We start from the raw sequence: 22,801 nt of genomic DNA on the forward strand, positions 1-22,801 counted from the left end.
GCCAAATTGTGTGGATCTTTCCTTGGCTTGCTCGTTTTAATTTTTTTTTCCAAAAAATCATTACAGGCTTATCCTGGGTTTTAGAATCCTCTCTTTCCAGTTGTAGGCATCAAAAAATGTAGATTAGAATTATCAGACAATTAGAAAATGTCAGTACAGTTTTCTTTTAAGTCTAGGAAAAGAAGATGAGTGAATGACCACTTCACTGCACACTACATAAATTACAACACATAATTACAAAATATATGCTGCAAAGAGCATGTGATATTAAAAGTTGACTGCATTGTTCATTACGTAGTGGTAGTGCAGCATCATAAATACTCCTACCTTATACATAGCACCTGTACAACAAATGTGAGACTGTTAGTAACAACTGATAAAATATTAATGATAGGTGTGAACATGACCCTAGGTTACATTTTGTCACCCCTTGCAAAATGTATTTATTGGAAATCACACCATGGTGCATTTATATACACAGTTAATACTGAATACTTGAGTAAAAGATATCTTCAACAGAAACCATGTAGCACTTGACTCTCACCAGGGCAAGCTGATGCCAGCATGGGCAGGGATCCCTTGGTGGCTTGGTTGTTGAATCTGTGCAAAAATTCCCTCTGGCTCTCTAGCAGGCTGAAATCTCTGGCAAATGTTTCATCCAGAACATGATGCACACCTATGCAGAAAATCATCATTTAAATTATCATTAATGTCACTGAAATTTTCATTTAATAAAATTTTTGTTAATAATGAAAAGGCATTTACATATTCATAATTATGATACACAGTAAATAGAACAACGCAACAGCCATAGCCATACCTTCCAAAAGTACCATCTTTCATTTCAAAACCCTGTTCCAGAGGTATTATGCACAGGCAACTTACACTGGTCTCACAGGATACCAATCCTTATGGGCAGCACTATAAACACAAACTCCTACACCCCAGTAAAATGTGTTTATTTCCTGTAATGTATGTGATGGGCTGCAAGAGTTGGGTCTGAGGAAGTGGTCCTATTTGAAGTCCATGTGCTCTACAGGCACCTTGTCCTGCCCCAGGGGTGTAAATGCTATCAATAGTAAAAGAACTACTGTAAAAATATATATTTTTAAGTGACTAATTTTTCACGCTCTGCTGGGTAAGAAGAATTTCGTGGGTTTTTGATTCTGTGGAATCAAGACATCGACTGCTGGAACATATGGCAAGCAAAAACATTTTCGCTTGCTTTTATTTATGCGCTTTTTTCTTGGTGCAAAATGGGCAAAAATTTCAACACTGTGAATATTCCCACTTTTACACCTAGTTCTTCAAAGTCATGTTTGACTCAGTAAAAATAGGGCAAGCACTAAAGGAATGAACAAGAAAACAGGGATGATAAATTATGCTGATGATCTAAAGACATTCCCTTTAGCAGAACTTACCCAATTCTCTGAGAAATGTGGTAAGTTTTGCTGCTGTGTCTTGAAGAGACAACTTGTATTTGGCTGCCAATGATGCTCTTGATTGTGGTGAGACAGATACCACCACTGTCTTCTGCTTCTCAGGCTCTCCATTCTGGGGAAGGCATACACTTTAAGATACTCAATTTGCCTCATGATTAGCACATAATTTTACATCCATTTCATTTCTATATTAATCAATCATCTTTCAACAATCCTGGGGTACACTTAATTGCTTTTACAGCAATACTGTACTAGTGGTAGATATTTCCTTTTCAAACTATTGCTTACAGGAAGATATTTTTTCCTTTGAATGCAACCCAGTCTTTTTCAAGTTGACAATGATAAATAAAGTGTTAATGAGCAAACAGAAAAGTCAAAGTTTCATCAAATTTAGTCAAAAACTGAGAAAGCTTCATCTTTTTATGAGGCAGTGATGACGGGAAATGGAAATCGAGAAAGTGATGAAAATACTTTATTGAAGACTACTAGCCTATTGTGAGTTTATTACAGCTCATTAGACAGATGTTGTGAAACAGGAGTTGTTTACAAAGCACTCTTTGTTGAACGTGCTTGGTAATCACAGTCAGGAATTCGGAATGTTTTAGGTATTCAAGATGACCATGTCACCGATGTATCAGAAATTAGTGTCTGGAATTAATGTACTCCCTATTTGTGATACGTAATTTGGTATATGTAGTTGGAAAATGGAAGGTTAGATTGGTGTGTTTAGAAATAGGAGTGAGACGGATAATTTTTATAATTTTGGGAAATTTGCTGTAAACAGAATTGGACAGTAGGCGGATGAATATTAGTCATTTTCCAGGGGTTGAGTTGCACACGAATGCGCCCTTTGTGATGGTCGTATGTACCGCGGGAAATTTGGACACTTGCACTGCACGCTGCACGACACACACCTCACTTCGCACTCTCACACCGTAGGACAAGCAACCTGCCGCAATGGGTTGAGTCTGGCTGTTTTCTGTCTGTTATGATGTCTTTTGGTTTTTGGCAGTTTCTTTTGGACAAGACAAACTTGTTCATGGGTGAGATGTTCAGCCCTCCGGTACTGGTGTTCTCATGTCTGAGGATGAGGGTTCATATTTCCAAAGAGCGAGTTGCTACCTGACTTTAGGGTAGGCATGAATGATTTATGAGCAATTGTTCATCATTTTTTGTTTAATGTGCACTGTTTATGATACAACTATGAATATTTTTGGTGATTTATCTATTGCTAAAAAGGGGGAAGGCTTTGGTATGCAGAAATTTAAACAGATATACATGGAAGTAATTATTGGTATGTACATGATTGATGATAGTCGCTATGGGGTAATGATTAAATTGTTTATTCGAGTGCATGTTTAGATTGTACATGCGAGTTTAGATGGTGGTCGATTAGAGTTTCATTGATACAATACTAGTTCATGTATCGGGCGATGAATAAGTCATTGAGTTTTGTGGATATCCTGGGAAGTTTGGATATTCGAGATAATTGTGTGGATAGTGAGTCCAGGAGTGTTGAAGACAATTTATTGTGTATTGCATCATAGCTTCTATCTTGATCTGCATAGAAAGTAATTACATTTGTAGATTTAGAAACATATAGTTTTCACATTTTGGGAAGTGCTCTTGCATTGCAAAAAGAAAGTGATCAATTTATTAAGAAATGAAATGTTGAATACAAACTTATGATTGTTTTCCTGTTTCTTGCAGTGTTTTCTTTTTTGTGTGTCGATTTACTGACACCAATAAAGTCAAGTGAACGACAATCCTGCGTCCACTCATTCATTTGAGTCCTGGGGTCTATCACCACATCATCACAGCCCCCTAAGTACCCCCTATCCACGACAGTGATGTCAAGCACAAACACATTAGTATCTGAAAATTAGACGAATTAATCTTGTCAACAGCTCACACATCTCCAGTGGTCCTTCATGCAGATCTTTACTTATTTCCTTTTGTTTTTCCAATGGAAGGAAAGTATGTCTTGTCTTGTACTGAGCAATGATTGTTAGCCTACTAGTGCTACAAATGTGGGGGTCATAGTTTTAAAATCATTGACCAGATATAAGTGCAGAAATTGATGGGAGAGTTGTGAGGTGATGCCATCATCCTTCATTGAAGTTATATTTTCCAAGTGGTCACCACTAATAGGACTTTTCAATAAAAACATACAAAATAACATTTTTTTGCCGTTCCTATTACATATTACCCAGTATTGTTTCACTTTACATCCTTTAACTAAGTTAAATTTGAAAAAGAGAAATGGCACTGAACTCCTAAAAGAAACAAGGAAAAGTAGAAATTACGCGGTACGCAATATATGTCCCCGCCGGAAGTAGCATTTTGTAGCAAAATGTACAATATAGGTCAAAAATCAAGGTCAAAGGTCAAAGAAGTCAAAGGTCAAAATTCTGTGTAGAAGTTTTGAAGCGCTCACCTAGTGCCATCACACAAAGCAAACGGAATCGAAATCGGGTTAGAAATGGCGAAGGAGTAGCATTTTGTAGCAAAATGTACAACAAAATGTAGGTCAACAATTAAGGTCAAAGGTCAAAGGTCAAAATTCTGTGTAGAAGTTTTAAAGCCCTCACCTAGTGCCATCACATAAATCAAACAGAATTGAATTCGGGTAAGAAATGGCGAAGGAGTAGCATTTTGTAGCAAAGTGTACAATACAGGTCAAAAAATCAAGGTCAAAGGTCAAAGAAGTCAAAGGTCAAAATTCTGTGTAGAAGTGTTGAAGCCCTCACCTAGTGCCATCACATAAAGCAAACGGAATCAAAATCGGGTTAGAAATGGCGAAGGAGTAGCATTTTGTAGCAAAATGTATAATACGGGTCAAATAATCAAGGTCAAAGGTCAAAGAAGTCAAAGGTCAAAATTCTGTGTAGAAGTGTTGAAGCCCTCACCTAGTGCCGTCACATAAAGCAAACGGAATCGAAATCGGGTTAGAAATGGCGAAGGAGTAGCATTTTGTAGCAAAATGTATAATACGGGTCAAATAATCAAGGTCAAAGGTCAAAGAAGTCAAAGGTCAAAATTCTGTGTAGAAGTGTTGAAGCCCTCACCTAGTGCCATCACATAAAGCAAACGGAATCGAAATCGGGTTAGAAATGGCGAAGGAGTAGCATTTTGTAGCAAAATGTACAATATAGGTCAAAAAATCAAGGTCAAAGGTCAAAGAAGTCAAAGGTCAAAATTCTGTGTAGAAGTGTTGAAGCCCTCACCTAGTGCCATCACATAAAGCAAATGGAATCGAAATCGGGTTAGAAATGGCGAAGGAGTAGCATTTTGTAGCAAAATGTACAATACAGGTCAAAATCAAGGTCAAAGGTCAAAGAAGTCAAAAGTCAAAATTCTGTGTAGAAGTTTTGAAGCCCTCACCTAGTGCCATCATATAAAGCAAACGGAATCGAAATCGGGTTAGAAATGGCGAAGGAGTAGCATTTTGTAGCAAAATGTACAATATAGGTCAAAGGTCAAGGTCAAAGGTCACGACTAAAATTCTGTGTAGAAGTTTCAAAGCTCCCATGTAGTGCTATCATATAAAGCAAACAAAATCAAAATTGGCTCATAAATGACAGAGAAGTAGCAAATTGAAGATTTTGATTAACACACGGACGCACACACGGACAGACGGACACACACACGTACGGAGCCCGTTTCATAGTCCCCTGCTCGAACTCGTTCGGCGGGCACAAAAATATAAACAAAAAAACCAAAATGAACAAGCAAATGAATCACTTCTAAATGCAGAATTCCTCTGAAAATTCAAGTTAAAAGTGAGTGAAAAAAATAACCACCCATGTAGTGTTATTTCAAAGTAAATGAAAACAAACCACGCTGTCTTAATCTTCATGAATTCCACCACATATAAACACACAGAACAGTATTTGCATTCAAGGAGTGCTCAATTAATCACAGATACTAGAAGTGAACTCACCTCAATCAATTTTCTGTTCCCTTCTAACACCTTGTACAGTTCGTCTTGACTTTGCAGAGTGATGAGCACGCTCTCAGCAGAAGTGATGCAGCCACTACATGCTAAGCAGTCATTCAGTGTAATCTGAGCTTTTTGCAGCTTCGTTGAACCTCCAGACTACATCACATGATTAACCAAACATTAAGACAGTGAATTGCTCTACTTGCCAAACTTTAAATAGTACAAATCAAAGGTATCACCGTCTTGTAATAAGATGATGGCTCTTAATTGTTACCAGGTATGTTAACAAACTGAGCTAAAATACAGTATATTCATACTACTTGGACACAAAGTGACAAGGCCAACTACTTGCACAAAATTTCTCACCTTGAAATATCATCTTAACTGTTGACAATTTTGTACAGCTCATATCACAATGGTGCCATAATGCAAAACAAGAATTTCTATGTTACAGGAGATTTGCATTACACTGTAGGGTACGACAAGTTAGTTACCCCAACTCTACAGAACATTCTAATTCAGTTGGTTAATGTTGGCTTACACTTGTTTCAGAAAAATGACAAAGTCAAAAGCAAACACACAAAAACAACAACAAAAATGTTTCTGACATCTTGCAAAACTTTCACTGTGAAGTCTTGAAAAAAAATGTCAAACTAGAGATATGAAAAGTTTACTAAGCTGATTTTGGAGTAGACTTTATATACATTTTCCTCTTACTGAAGAACAAAATTTACATTTAATGGACTTCAAAGGTCAGTCAGGTATCACAGTGAGAGTGAAGACTTGTAACTAATCTATTGTAGTTTTGAAGTACATGGAAATGAAAAACTACTAGTTAAAGTTTACAAATTAATCAAGGAAAAGTGAATGTAGATTCTAGACATGATTTTGCCACAACAAAGGACATTTGATTATCTACTAACCTCACCAGTTTTGCAGCATAAAAGATATGAATTTTATACATTCAATACATATACACAAATACATACAACAACACTGAACAATAATTATGAGCAAAATTACTGGGCCAAAACAAAACGATTAAAAACTTGCTGAGATTGTACAATGAAACTACTTACATTATCAAGTTGAACATAGGTCCCATCATTTTCGATGCGGATTGCGCCTGCTTTTCCTATTGTTTTCTCCACCTTCACTGGCTTGATGCATTCCTAGAAAAGAAGAAATAAACATAACGAGACATGAAACTCGTCACACTGACGAGTTAGGTGATACGCCTGGGGTCATCAGATGTCGGTCATCTGTGATCGACAAAGAAAAGAATGTGATATAGGCACCTTGAAGTTGTATTGAGCGTGCATGCAAAACGGTTTCTCTAACCACTCGGCCACGGGACATCCACGGAAACGGTAAGGCCGAAAAAAAAAAAAATGTATAGATATTACAGGGGGAAAAAGTCAATGCCCACTCAACAATCGTGGCCGCGTGAACATGTATTGCATTGCTAGAAGGAAATGCGGCCTTGTAACGACTGAGGGGTCGCTGTGCCATTTCTGGCAATTTCGGAAAAATACGTCCCGCAGACATAAAACCTATAATCGGCTGATTTTGATACCTTGCCTTTAATCACAATTTTCAGTGTGATGACGTCATCAAAGTACAAAACAATGACATGGACTTGAAAGACAATTGCTCAAAGTACAACACCTCCGTTGTCGTCATTACATACTATTTGACAGAGTCAGGATGCAACATTCTGCAGCAGTCGAAGCAATGTGGTCTCCAACACAAAACAGAGGGATATTGTGTGTGTGTGTGTGTGTGTCTGTGTGTGTATAGGTGCGTTTATATACGAATGTGATTTCTACATGGACGATATATGTAATACAAAATTGAAGAAAAAAAAAGTAAAAAAGCTAGGTATTTTGTTTCGTGATCTTGTGGGGTTCGAACCCGCACGTGTGCAACCTCACGTCTCTGAGACGTCGCCTTTAACCACTCGGCCATACGTCTCGACGAGAAAAAAAAGAGGAACGTAAACTTATGTATGTGAAAGATGAATCAGGAATCGTTTTGTCCACATTCCATTCTCATTTTCAGTTTTAAACTGCAAAATTGTCAAACTAATAAGGAGATTTCAAAGAATAACATGCATGATTACTGCAGCTTATTGTCTCAGTTACCACACACTTAAGTTACAGAGGAAATGGAGCAAAATCATCTGAGATAAAGGTGCTTAAACGTTGTCAAGTTAATGCACATAAAAAAAAAAAAAATCACCTCCCATAGAGATAACACGTAAACTTGTCTGATTTTGAGTCTTTACCTTTAATAACAATTTGAAGTATGATGGTAAGTCTTCTTGAACCAAGAGTGTGGAACGCAAGCTTCTACGTGAAAGATGAATCATGACGATCACCCGTGACCGACACATCTTCAAAGGGATCAGTTATTAGAAGTGGAAGCCCTCGTGCCAAGCATGTTGTCTCAGCAATTCCAAAGCAATGATACCCTTACATTTATGCATACCATAATTTCCCTCTGAAATCAATGGTAGGTATATTCATGTACAATTGCTTGCCTTGAAACTTTGCTTTACAAACTTTCAGTGAAACGTGTCATAACATAATTCTGTAACTCCATTAGCAGGGATTGACTTCAGAAAGAAAGATATATCAAATTGAACGCTTAGCGCGTATAACTAAGGGGGATTTTAGCCTGATGCTCTGTTCTTCACTGCTCAGATACCAACAACACTCATTACCTACGGCTACGCATAGAGAAACAGCCATGACGAAAATAAGTTATTCCTTTTCTTTGGCAGATAGACACACAACCCCTTTAAACCACACTATAATTGACATGGAGGGACATGAAAAAGTTCATTACTACTACTGAACAGTGATGCCTTCTACTCATGTGGCACAAGATACCTCTATAGCAACATAAAACCTGTCTACAACTCCGTTATTGCGTCAAACAATAACATCCTGGAATTTCAAAGAGATGAGCGAGACGCCATACACCTGGCCTAGAGTTAATTCATTCAGTTGCCATTCCTGCTCCAGTTGAGTTATGCAAATTATTTTCCGACCTGTCTTGTGACAATATAACAGGAACAAACGTAGAGAAAAGGAAAGGGAAAAGGAAAGGTGGCAAGCGGGGCACTGTACCAAGGGCAATTTAAACAATACGTATGATAAATGAAGCAAATCCAACCTAGAGCCTCCGACAAAAAAAAAAGAGGAACTTGAGCGACTGTGTGTCGTGGGGTAGTATAATTGATAAGATAATACGATAAATGACATCGATCGGAATAAAGCTGAACTGCCAAAAGAAACACAAAGAAAGAGAGAGAAAAAAATGATAGCGTCCTGCGGGTCTCGAACATCTCGTCCTAAGGTAGTGCATAATGACCATGCAGCGCGCTAAGTGACTATAAAGCCACACGGCTGTACCGAAGATTGGATGTGAAATTTATCTTTAATCTTTTTTTATTTATATATATATATATATATATATATATATATATATATATATATATTTATCTTAAATATTTATACCATATACAACATGAAAAAGTTCATTACTACTACTAAACAGTGATGCTTTCCATTCATGTGGCACAAGATACCTCTATAACAACATATAACCTGTTTACAACTTCGTTATTGGGTCAAACAATAACAACCTGGAATTTCAAAGAGATGAGCGAGACGCCATACACCTGGACTAGAGTTAATCAATTCAGCTCCCATTCCTGCAAGTTATTTAAACATACATGTTCCTACCTATCCTGTTACAGTATAACAATAACCAATGAAGAGAAAAGGAAAGAGCAAACGAAAGGTGGCAAGCGGGACACTGTAACAAGGGGCAATTTACAACATTAAGTGTGACAAAATTAATGAAGCAAACCCAATCTCCAAACTCCAATACAAAACAAGGGAAATAGAGCAGCCGTGTTCACGGGTTACGTACACTTGATAAAGTAATACGATAAATGACATCGGAGTAAAGCTGAACTCCCGAAAAAAAAAGAGAAAAAAAAAGAAAGAACGGATAAAAGTCCTGCGGGAGTCGAACCTCTCGCCTTCCGGTATGGCGTTATGAACAACCAGCGCGCTAACCGATTATGCCACATGGCTGTCCTGAAGATCGAGTGCGAAACTTAAATCTAAATACTATCGTGACAGTGTTGACTTGTGATGGCGCTATTCAACTTCCCACAAGTGGCAGCGTGGATTCGATCACTATACAGTTGCAAAGAAAAATTGGGAATCGTTCCGTACAGATTGCATTCTCATTTTCAGTTTTAAATTGCAAAATTGTCAACCTGATGAGGAGATTTGAAAACATAAAATGCATGATTACTAAAGCTTGTTGTCTCAGCTACAACATATTTATGTTTCAGAGGAAATGGAGTAAAATCAGATGAGGTAAAGGTGCTTAAACGTTGTCAAGTCAATGCATGGTTTAAAAAAAAATCACCTCCCATAGACATAACACGTAAACTTGTCTGATTTTGAGTCTTTACCTTTAATCACAATTTCTAGTATGATGACGTTATCATATTTCAATACCATCACATGGCCTTCAAAGGCAAATGTTCAAAGTGCAACATATCTGAATTTGGGGTAATATTGAGCTTAAACAACAGAGATACGAGCAAATGAATGTCAGAAACAGTACCTCAAAAAAATCAATTCCACTTTTTTGATTTAAAATGACGATATGATGACGTCATCGCGTATTCCTGGCAATACTGATACTTGGAATGTTACTTACAATTCATATACTTTTGTAATATGCAATAGAAATATAGGGTCAACGGACGATTTAAAGAGCTATGGCGAAATAAACAAAGACATGTTTTTTCACTATATTTGCAGAAAGACGCGCACGCGGAATTTCAACTTTGACGCCAGTGCATTCCTTTGTTATAGGTCGTAATCGATCGGAAATCAATGGATATTATTACTCAAAGTATCAGGAATCCAAATCAGTCAAAAAAATTGCATTTTCATGTTGCTTACGGGCTCTGTGCGCGAAATTGCGCGGACGGACGCGCACGCGAGAAAATGTTTGAAACGCTTAAAATTGTCTGAAACTTCGAGATTTCCCATTGGGAAGTCGTTTTGAGCCTTTTAAAATTTTGACGCGCGCTTACGCGCGCGTAATGATAACCTGTGTAACTAGCGTTAAAAAGTAAGATAGAGCGTGACCTGAACTTCATGTCCACCGAAAATGATACACAAATGACATCTAGTTATGAAGTTATGATCGATCATGTGACAAGGTCCGAAAATCACAAAATGGCGCCTAGATGACGTCATAGATATGTAACTGTCATGAAAACCTTATTGTGGCTAGATTTTGTCATGAGACATGTTGACTGAAAATGTCATGTTATTTCGTAATGTCATTCTTGAGATATTGACGACACAAAATTGTCCAGAAAGAAAGAAGAATAAAAAAAAATAAAGAGAGATTTTGACAATCACAATAGGTGATACGCTGATAGCGTATCACCTAAAAAACCTGCACCGAGTCTAGCAGCCAGAAAGGGTCCCCGTGCACCCCCCCCCCCCCCCCTAAAGCAAAATTTTACGATATATATGTCCGAAGATCGTCAGAACCTCTACTTTGCGAATCCGGTTGTCGCCAGCAGAAAAAAAGGTTGTGCACACGTCTAATTTGCATATTTCTAAGATGGCCGCCGCCCGTTGCTAGGAGACGGATTATTTTTGAATAACTTTAGTTAAGAATATCCAATTACCATAAAAATGGTATCATTTTAAAGAGAATTAAATTTCCTACAAGTTGATACCTCAGTTTATGGGATAAATCAGTGTTGTCTTGAAATATTAAGGAAGGAAGTATGTTTTTTAACATTTTTTCCCAAAAATACGGAATTCAGTAATAATGTTCTTTTCCATATATCTAATTTGAGTTTACAAATAACATTGGAATTTACCTAAAGTTAACCCCCATACATAAATATTATGTGAAAACGGCTTTCCAATATACCAATTCCTTTAAAAGTTACACGATATTAAAGGAGATATGGTTCAATAGGTTTTACAGCAATATTTAAGGGTAATATCGATGCGCGCAATTGCGTAGGTTCTGTTTGTGGGGTTTGTTGGAGATTACTGCTATCTCTTGATCAAATCTCATCGAAATCGGTGACGTAAGAAAGAAAAATTACATTTTCTATTCCTTATAGGAAATAAAAATGCTTTTTCTATTCATTGTTACCACACTCAATCCATTCAGCTTCCCTTATCAATAATTTCTTTTCTTTTTACTTCCCTCCAAGAACGTGGAATTAGTCCGAACTTATATGACATTAAAAAGTTAAAGAAAAAATTGAATATGACAGTTTTCTCTTATTGGACGATTAAAGTGAAGAAAAAAATCTTACACTTAAAGCGCTAATAAATAAAGAACTTGTTAAATAGCCTTTCAGAGTTTAAAATCAAACACGGCAAACTGTTTTTTTTTTTCATAACAAAATGAAGGGAAGTAACCGTGTAATTCATGCCGGCCGATACTGGGTTACATCAAAAATTCTTCAATAAAAACCTTGAATTGATAATATGAAAGACAATCAAATATTTCACGCTAGCTGAATCAAATTGCTATTGATCCAGGAATGATATTTAAACGTTCTTAGCCGAACTCACATCTTAACTAGCTCGGCTTCAAAGAAGTAAATTACATAGTCACTTATATTTCATAAGACTGCGTTTCCCTTAAGATGATAATCATGTAATACGGATTATTCAACATTTTTTGCCATTTAATTTGACCCTAAAATGTGCGATAATGCACAAGCAGAACAGACTCCCTTGAGAAAATAGTATCTGAACCTTTAAAAGTGATATATTTCACCGTGATATGCACCATGAATTCTCCTTGAACAGTATTATATCTAACTTGCGCATTAAACACGCATATGCTTCTCAAATCCGCATTAAAATTGTTCAATGCGCATATTAACCGTTTTCCATTGAATGTGCGTTAAAACAATGGAATGTGTGCAATCGCTTTATCATGTTTGAAGCGCATTCAAGCGTTAGGCAACGTTCAGTTGCTCTTAGAACTGTTCTATGCGTTCGCACATGACAAAAGAGTATGCTGATTGCAAGTGACATCATCAAATCTAGTTTGTTTTGATTTCGGATTCAACACCTGTTTTCACCGATGGATGGGGACATTCTTACGTAAGTACAAAAAGTTATTACCTTATCAAAATCTTTTGAAAGATTAAAAAAAATGTCTATGTTTTTCACTTTCCCAATAATGTTATGTAATGGTTTCCATATGATAACGATATGCAACTGGTCGATCGCACGGTGTATCAAATGTTGAAAACATATCAATGAGTTACTTACTTGTCTAAATGACAAATAAGAATAAATCAAATTTATGAAATTCTTCCGTCGAGATGTTTTCATTGCAACTGATTGACAAATTGCCCTACATCGACGTAAATAAGCACTGAATTGATCAGTGTCTTAGTAGTAGCCATGATAAAAAATCATGGGCGTACATACTCGAGCAGGATTCGAACCTACGACCTCCTGATCACCGGACAGGCGTCATCTCCACTAGACCACCGAGCTTTCGCCCGACAGCAAGTGTTGGTTCTAATCCTCATAGCATGCAGCGGGTACTGCTTTGTTATTCAAATTTATGAAATTCTTCCGTCGAGATGTTTTCATTGCAACTGATTGACAAATTGCCCTACATCGACGTAAATAAGCACTGAATTGATCAGTGTCTTAGTAGTAGCCATGATAAAAAAATCATGGGCGTACATACTCGAGCAGGATTCGAACCTACGACCTCCTGATCACCGGACAGGCGTCATCTCCACTAGACCACCGAGCTTTCGCCCGACAGCAAGTGTTGGTTCTAATCCTCATAGCATGCAGCGGGTACTGCTTTGTTATTCAAATTTATGAAATTCTTCCGTCGAGATGTTTTCATTGCAACTGATTGACAAATTGCCCTACATCGACGTAAATAAGCACTGAATTGATCAGTGTCTTAGTAGTAGCCATGATAAAAAATCATGGGCGTACATACTCGAGCAGGATTCGAACCTACGACCTCCTGATCACCGGACAGGCGTCATCTCCACTAGACCACCGAGCTTTCGCCCGACAGCAAGTGTTGGTTCTAATCCTCATAGCATGCAGCGGGTACTGCTTTGTTATTCAAATTTATGAAATTCTTCCGTCGAGATGTTTTCATTGCAACTGATTGACAAATTGCCCTACATCGACGTAAATAAGCACTGAATTGATCAGTGTCTTAGTAGTAGCCATGATAAAAAATCATGGGCGTACATACTCGAGCAGGATTCGAACCTACGACCTCCTGATCACCGGACAGGCGTCATCTCCACTAGACCACCGAGCTTTCGCCCGACAGCAAGTGTTGGTTCTAATCCTCATAGCATGCAGCGGGTACTGCTTTGTTATTCAAATTTATGAAATTCTTCCGTCGAGATGTTTTCATTGCAACTGATTGACAAATTGCCCTACATCGACGTAAATAAGCACTGAATTGATCAGTGTCTTAGTAGTAGCCATGATAAAAAAAAATCATGGGCGTACATACTCGAGCAGGATTCGAACCTACGACCTCCTGATCACCGGACAGGCGTCATCTCCACTAGACCACCGAGCTTTCGCCCGACAGCAAGTGTTGGTTCTAATCCTCATAGCATGCAGCGGGTACTGCTTTGTTATTCAAATTTATGAAATTCTTCCGTCGAGATGTTTTCATTGCAACTGATTGACAAATTGCCCTACATCGACGTAAATAAGCACTGAATTGATCAGTGTCTTAGTAGTAGCCATGATAAAAAATCATGGGCGTACATACTCGAGCAGGATTCGAACCTACGACCTCCTGATCACCGGACAGTGCTTATTTACGTCGATGTAGGGCAATTTGTCAATCAGTTGCAATGAAAACATCTCGACGGAAGAATTTCATAAATTTGAATAACAAAGCAGTACCCGCTGCATGCTATGAGGATTAGAACCAACACTTGCTGTCGGGCGAAAGCTCGGTGGTCTAGTGGAGATGACGCCTGTCCGGTGATCAGGAGGTCGTAGGTTCGAATCCTGCTCGAGTATGTACGCCCATGATTTTTTATCATGGCTACTACTAAGACACTGATCAATTCAGTGCTTATTTACGTCGATGTAGGGCAATTTGTCAATCAGTTGCAATGAAAACATCTCGACGGAAGAATTTCATAAATTTGAATAACAAAGCAGTACCCGCTGCATGCTATGAGGATTAGAACCAACACTTGCTGTCGGGCGAAAGCTCGGTGGTCTAGTGGAGATGACGCCTGTCCGGTGATCAGGAGGTCGTAGGTTCGAATCCTGCTCGAGTATGTACGCCCATGATTTTTTATCATGGCTACTACTAAGACACTGATCAATTCAGTGCTTATTTACGTCGATGTAGGGCAATTTGTCAATCAGTTGCAATGAAAACATCTCGACGGAAGAATTTCATAAATTTGAATAACAAAGCAGTACCCGCTGCATGCTATGAGGATTAGAACCAACACTTGCTGTCGGGCGAAAGCTCGGTGGTCTAGTGGAGATGACGCCTGTCCGGTGATCAGGAGGTCGTAGGTTCGAATCCTGCTCGAGTATGTACGCCCATGATTTTTTATCATGGCTACTACTAAGACACTGATCAATTCAGTGCTTATTTACGTCGATGTAGGGCAATTTGTCAATCAGTTGCAAAGAATAAATCACGCACCATGCAGACTAGAATGTCTAGCTCATATTGGATTGTGGTATGGTATCGAAATTGCAAAGTCTGCATTCATAAAAATGATTATCGTCAAGGTATAGCATCGTCGCAATGTAGCTTTCTAGATTTTTTACACAATTTGCGTCTTGTGGAACAAATGAATATCAAAAGTATATTTAGGAATAGTATAATGGTAATGTTCTTCTACTATTATAGTGTAATATATAAATTTCGTCCCTCTTTGCTTATATCTTAAGTTTTGATAAACACTTTTCATTTTTAACTGACAGCTGTCAGCCGTCAAGTTAGGCATGTTAGAGCAAAATATAGTGTTCTATTCATCAAATAGATACATTTTACTAGAAATATACATACATGTTTGTATATTCTTTTTTTTAAAATCTCAATTTACATTCTTTCCAGATCTATCTGCCAAGGTATGCTGTCCATGAATTTCATAAGAAGGTTTCAATATTGACCTTAACTTCAAGTGTCTGGTCAATTTTCACCTACATGTAAGATTAAACAACAGTGGCAACAATGAAAAAGAGGAATGTGGAACAAACATCACCCATTTCCGATATACTGAGACGTAAAGAGTCGACCAATTGTGTGATCCATCGCGTAGGGATACCATCAAATAGCAAATTTACCAGCTTTACAAACTTGTCAAATCAGATCCTTCAGAGAGATTGTCATATCTGCAAAGTATTCGAAACAGGAGGTTATCCGAGCCGCATGATTCACAACATCGTATGAAGGATGTGTGCGACCTAATTCCAGAGTCTTGAGGGCCTTGACTTAGAGATTACTGGCTACCACAGAGAGTGCTATAAACGATTCACACAACACCTGGATTGCTTAGAACAGCCTTCTACCAAAATCCATCTACAATCAGCACCATCCAAGTACCATTTTCCACGCAAGCGTATGTCTGCTGCTGCTGCCGTAAATAAATTCAATCAAAATGAATGCTTTTTCTGCGACAGAAATGCAATAAAGATTAATGGTACTACTCAGAAACCATCCCAAACCTTTGCAGCTTGGAGAAATAGAGAGTCAGGGTGGCAGAAAATCGAGAAAATGGAAGAAACTATCGGTAATTTTCGCCTCTATCGGAAAGTCAAAGGCGTTGATCTCTATGCCGCTGATGCACACTTTCATGAACAGTGTTACCGCCGTTTTTGTAGCGAGTATCACAATCACCAAGAGAAAGTGAACAGGAAAGGAACGGAAGATCGAATTGTAGCTGCTCATAATGCAGCATACAGTGCTGTCAAGGAACTGCTGAGAAAGGAAGTCCTAGATAACCGTGAAGTCATTCCACTAACTTCTCTTCGTGTGGAACTGGATGCGCAGGGGGTGCCGAATCCTGAATTCAGGAGTTCAAAGCTCAAAGGAAGACTCGAGAATGACAAGGATCTGAAGGATATAACTTTCTCCAAAATACCTCTCAATAGAATGAATGTCTACTTCTCATTCTGGGTGGTCTACAGTGTAAGTCTCACTAAATCCGATGCTATAGCGTCTGCCTATTGGCTAGGGAGAGTTGATCACATGAGGGAGACAGCTTTGTGTCTTCGAGAAATAATCCAGAAAGCTTATAAAGATTCTAATGATCTTCCATGGCCACCAAGTGCGGACGAGTTGGATCGAAGAAGTAGGGATGAACTGCCTGCAGAGCTTAAGAGTTTCCTCAGCTTTGTGCTTTCTGGATACGACTCCGGGGTACAAATGACTGAACGAGTTAATCGCCTAGTGTACTCTATTGGGGAAGATCTGTGTCGTGCTGTCACCAACGGTCAGTGGAAACTGTCGAAACATTTGCTTCTCTGCACGACTATTCGTCACATGTATCGAAGTAAGCAACTGACAACTATCTTGAACAAGCTGGGACACTGTGAGGCATATGACTTTGGGCTCGAGCTAGAAACAGCCATTGCAGAATCGCTTGATGCCGAGTCAACATTCCTGACTCCAAACATCATCTGCGGTGATGGTAGTGCGGTGTTCCACAACGAATGGGACAATCTAAATAGAACAACTACAAACGTTCATGGATCAAATGTTGTTAATTCTGCTGCGGGCATCATGATCCAGGAGAAAACAAATCAATCTGGCTCAAGTGCTGATCGTTCTCTCCCTCTGTTTGACAGGACTAAGAGGAGAAGCCTGACCCAGATAACTAGAGTGACCCTTCCTCCAGTCACGGTGTACAATCGAGAAAACCCGAAGTTTCCTGAAAATTCGTCGTTCGTGTCCCCCGATGATGTGGAAATGGTCGCAAGTCTCCAAGGATACTACGTGTGGCTGATATGCAGGTAACAATTTATCTTCTGATTTACAATAATCATTTTGAGTACACTAATAATTGAACCTGATTTAGTAGTGTCCTGGTCTTCATAAAGGTTTCTGTAATGCTGTTAGCTGGCACATTAAAACACAATATTTAAGTTTATAGTGCCTAGTTTAAATCACATAAGCTGATACAATATATTGCATACTGATAGATGTATTGTACCATGTCATGCACAACTCCCGTCATTTGAATAACTCATTTTCTCTTTCTCTCTGTTGATCATGATGTAGACTGATATCAAGCAAAGGAAGGCAAATCGTGCCCAGCTTGGGTGGATTCATTTCTGCCACTGGAATAGCTCCAGAAAGGAAATCCACTATCGACTACTAGTACTACACGCCGATTGATCAGCCTATCACGCAGTATGACACTGTTCAGGAGCTGCTCCTGAGATCGGAAGATGCCACAAACGAAGTGAGACAACGATACACAATCATTACATTTGATCTTGGTGTGTGCATGAAAGCACTTCCACTTGTGTGGAAGTACACAGACAAATTCAAGGACCATATCATCATCCCTGGACCCTTTCACACATCAATGAACTACATCGGCATGATTACGAACCACAAGTGTCGAGGTTCTGGGTACGCTGAAGTGCTGTTGGAAGCTCAGTTAGTGATGACAGGTTGTCTGAAAAGTGTACTTTCCGGCAAAGCCTATGCTAAAGCACTGTTTTGCCTGAAAACCGTGTGTGAAGCACTTGAGAGGTTACTGATGGAGGTACTCATTGAGGAGTTGCTATGGACATTAAGCTTTGCCCCGATGTTGTGCTGGAAGTCATCAAGTCTCCCTCACGACACAATCTCGATCTCGCTTTGCAAGATGCATCGACACTCGTCATCATCCATGAGTATCTGAATTACCAGGAGAAGGTCCGTCAAGGACACCTTGGGAAGATGGCGAAGTTCTGCCTGTCGGTCATGGACCACCAGCGGCTTGTCTTCATACTTCTCTTTGCCGTCAAGACGAACAACCGGAAGCTGTTCCATGTTTGCAATAGCAAGATGGCCAGTCTGTTCTTCGCATTCGATAGTATAAACTACTCGAGGTATGTATCATCCCGGTGCCAGCGATCTGATCGATGCTGGCGTCATAGGTGTTGCTAGATCTTTCACGCCAGGGTCGCTGTGTGCCGTCGATAAGACCATGGAAGAGACATTACATTCGCCAAATCCTCAGGTAATTCAAGACTGAAGAAGTACTTAATATCACTTCTTCCGACCTTTTTAATCATCTATCCGACTTGCTTCTTTTCCCCTCAAAACAAGATTTTAAAGATTATATTTATGAATTAATTTCTTCGTGTTTGTTTTCAGGTGGTCTTCATGGTATTTTCAAGAAATTTGGAGCATACCAACACTGGTGCCGCACTACATCTTCTCGTGCCCAGTACTTCGAAAAACTCATGGAGATATGTGGCATGGTAGACGACTCTGATATCCCACGGACAGGCAAGCATCGTGACTTGGGAGGCGGCCAACATCAGGAAAAGTGAGGAAGCTGTGCAACGAACCGAAGATGCGATCCGCAACTTCCTAAATCCCTTCAGGATCCCAATTCCTGATGACGCAGCCTCTGACAGGCTCTATGCATTGCATTCAGGAGCACCCATTCCAGTAGAAGTTGAGGTGGATGTGATGCCTGCCGATGCCCTGGGGGGAACAGCAAAAGTCAATCTTCATTGAAGAAAGGCTCAAAAACATGAGAAGAGCTTCTTTGACCCAATCAAATGCCAGAACCTGATGACCATGGACCATGCCAGCAAGAAAATCACCCTTACCACATCACAAGGAAAGGTGAATATATTCATTTATTGCTCAAGCGAGTTAAAAAAAAAAAAAGTGTAGTCGGTTAATTACATCACTGATATTGTTTTCCACATTTTATCTCCATATCCAGCTTGTCCAATATCAAGACCAGAGTGACTTGGCATTCACGCTACTAGTCAAATCCCAGCTGTTTGATGAACCCCTTGATCTGGAAGTGCTCATGCAATACTCTCTTTCACCTGTTCCCCACTGCCTTGGAACTCCAGATGGCTTCTATGCAAAGACCAACAAAGCAGCCATGATGCACTTCGTCTTGGAGGAAAGAACAAGCCAAGTGTCATACCCTCAGGACTCCTTCTTCATCCAAGATGGAAATGCATTATTCCATTCACAGACCAACCTACCCCCGACCTTTGGTGGCATCTGTCTGCAGATCTTAGACCAAATGGTGTTTAAGAAGAATTTCATCTTCTCCACGGACTCATATCAGCCAGACTCTATCAAGGCTCAAGAAAGGCTGAGACGTGGGGTAAGTGAGAAGCTCATTGTGGAGAGTTCTGCAAAAAAACAGACCCAAAGACTTCAAATTCTTCCTGGCCAATGATGCAAACAAAGTTCAGCTTTGTAAGTTGCTGTTAAAGGTGTGGGGAAGTAATGATGCGGCATCCAGACTCGAGAAGTGCCATGCCGCCGTTGTGGTTGTAGAGGGGAGAGCCTACCAGCTGGAAGCGTCGCATGGAGAGGTAATCATTTTCCCAAAAAAAATTAACGCATTTTAACTCAATATTCACTCAATAACGATTATTTTACTCCTTCTCCACCCAAGCTTTCTCTCTCAGATATTCTACCGAATCTTTTTGTCTCCTTTCTTGTATCAAAGGTTGTTGTTTCAGAATTAACATCCCTGCGATCAAACCAGGAGACAGACACGCGTGTAGTCATGTACCTTCATCATGCTCAGAAGCTTGGGTTCAAGTCAGCAGTTGTGCGAACACCTGACTCGGACATTTTTTTCATCCTGCTCTTCCACGCACATGATCTCACAATCACTGTCTACCTCGACACCGGGATTGGAAAACATCGACGTCTGATAAACCTTAGCGAGCTGGCTGCTGAATTTGGCAAAGAATGGTGCTCCACCTTACTTGGTTTATACGTGTTCACTGGGGAGGATTGTACAAGCGCCTTTAAGGGCAAGGGGAAAGTTGCACCTCTGAAGCTCTTGCAGAAGAATCCAAAGTACCACAAGGCATTCAGGTCATTTTAAATTTCTTTTCTGCATCAACAATAACAAATATTATATCGAAATAGTCATAATACAAGATCAATGATTATGATATTGACATGCTGAGACTTTTGAGTTAAAAATATTGGAAGAAATAATCTATGCTCTTACTTTATACTGTTTTATTCTGTTTCTATCAAACAAAGGGCAACTGGGCATGGATTGGGAACCAGAGCAAGACTTGCTGAAGCAGTCGGAGGCTTTTACATGTGCTATGTATGGTCAAGCTCGTGACAAATCTGTCAACGTAGTACGAAGCAAGCTTCTCAGGAAAATGGTGGGAGAGGAAAACACACTGAACTCAAAATCAAGAGTGGACATGATTCGACTGCCTCCCTGTCATGACTCACTGGTCCCACACATTCAGCGTGTAAACCATCACATAGCGTGCCACAAACGAGCTGCTGAACCATCATTTGACCATCCTAAACCGAAGGAGTGGTAGAACCCGTGTGGTCAGGCGGCCCCATCTTGCCTCCATCATTACTGGACCTCTTGGACAACGTTCAAATAGGAAATGATAATGACCATGTAGGCGAAGATGCAGAACCATGCATAGAAGATGTAGATATAGATGATGATGATATGATGATGGAAAACGCTGAGATAACCAAAACGTGTATCGATTATCTTATGCACAGGGTAAGTGCTAACAGTTTGAGACATTCAAGAGAAATATATCTACCTATATATGAGCCACTTACAGTTGTAAGTTAGAAAATAAAGTGCCATAATTCTGTGTGTAACATGCAAATCATTAATTTCTGAAGCGCTTGCTCACTCGCGGACATCATCTTCTCAGGTATTATTCTTTGACATACTAATGACAAATATTTGAATTGTATACATCAGTTGTAAGACATTAAATATTTGCTAGAGAAAAAGTAGACCGACATTTTCACATACATCCAAGGACCGTTTTCTCAAATTACGTATGGACCCCCTCCCCCCCCCCCACACACACACAAACACACCTTTGAAAAATCCTATGGGCCTCCTACATTCCTCTTATTAGTAGCTGAAGTTAAATCAGACGCTCAATTTTATCATTGTCTGTATCAAACTCTTTGTTCAATGTGTAGCGCAGACGGATAATCAAATCTTGATGTCAGTCAAAGACATTGTGTTGATCGTAGTAATTTTCACTATTTTCTTCTACGATCAACTTGATTACCATCATAGATCTCAAGATGTCATAAGTCATGACAAGATCATCACGATCACTCCAAGATTAAGAATCGAATCGTGGTAGATATAGTACATACTTAGTGTATCGAGTCGCGCTACAATGGGAACCTAGTGAAAGTGTTCAACGTGCAATGTCAATAATCTTTAGGGTATCGATCATGCACATTTATTTTTTACGCTATCTAAAAAGGATCGGCGGACAAGTAGAGCATGGATATCTGAAAACATTGGTCGGTGTATTTAATTCACGCATGAGTTGCTATTTCAATGGAATTTACATGCGCTCTATAAAATGGAGTACACGTCAGATGCGCTCATAGTGAATACACTTCAAATCATTTCAGCAAATTTATCTAAATCATAATAGATGTCTAATTTCTGTGGAAAACATGGAAATATTGTATTCGTTGTGGTTAAACATTTACACTTTGATTATCTTTAATGTTCAACACATTAGTTATACACATACATCCTTAAACACATACACACAACACAAACGCATACAAACCTGCGTATATATATATAGTATATATATATATATATATATATATATATATATATATAGTATATATATATATATATACATACATACATAGACACATACATACACGCATGCATGGTTTATGTTCCCTCTGACTTCTACTAAACCAGAACATTTTCTCACTGTCTCTCTCTCTCATTTTGTATAATATTGATTATTAGTCACTCCTAATGGATTTAACAAGCAAGTTTACATTGTATTGCATTTTAATTAATCCATGTAATAAAGTTAAGACCGTGAAATCATGTTCTATATTGATTTAAAAAAAAAAAAACCCAGAATACGAAAGCGACTGGATTTGACTTACAACTATTCGTTTTTATCAATGCAATTCCTTGGTATTTGTTTATATCTAATTTCTTGGCAGTAATAAATGTATGAGCAATATATTTAAAATCCACCAGGTGAACACCAAAGAATGAGAACATGTATAGTACGATCGTATCATATAAAGACAAATTGATTTCATGCTAGAGCATGGTGAGAATTATTTCACTTGTTCGGTTTACATG

General features: G+C 38.9%; 1 protein-coding gene across 1 annotated transcript in view; it reads right to left on the bottom strand.

Annotated features, from left to right (window-relative positions):
- Positions 1-22,801, bottom strand: part of LOC140231471 (cytosolic Fe-S cluster assembly factor narfl-like) — a 51,313-nt gene that overhangs the window by 12,737 nt on the left and 15,775 nt on the right. The window contains exons 2-5 of the mRNA XM_072311601.1: positions 6,465-6,557; positions 5,386-5,541; positions 1,422-1,554; positions 545-676 (exon numbers count right to left, since the gene is read on the bottom strand). Of these exons, the coding sequence (XP_072167702.1) occupies positions 545-676; positions 1,422-1,554; positions 5,386-5,541; positions 6,465-6,557 (514 nt within the window). The remainder of the gene's footprint in view (positions 1-544; positions 677-1,421; positions 1,555-5,385; positions 5,542-6,464; positions 6,558-22,801) is intronic.

The sequence above is a fragment of the Diadema setosum genome, chromosome 8, assembly GCF_964275005.1.
Source record: "Diadema setosum chromosome 8, eeDiaSeto1, whole genome shotgun sequence".
NCBI lineage: Eukaryota > Metazoa > Echinodermata > Echinoidea > Diadematoida > Diadematidae > Diadema > Diadema setosum.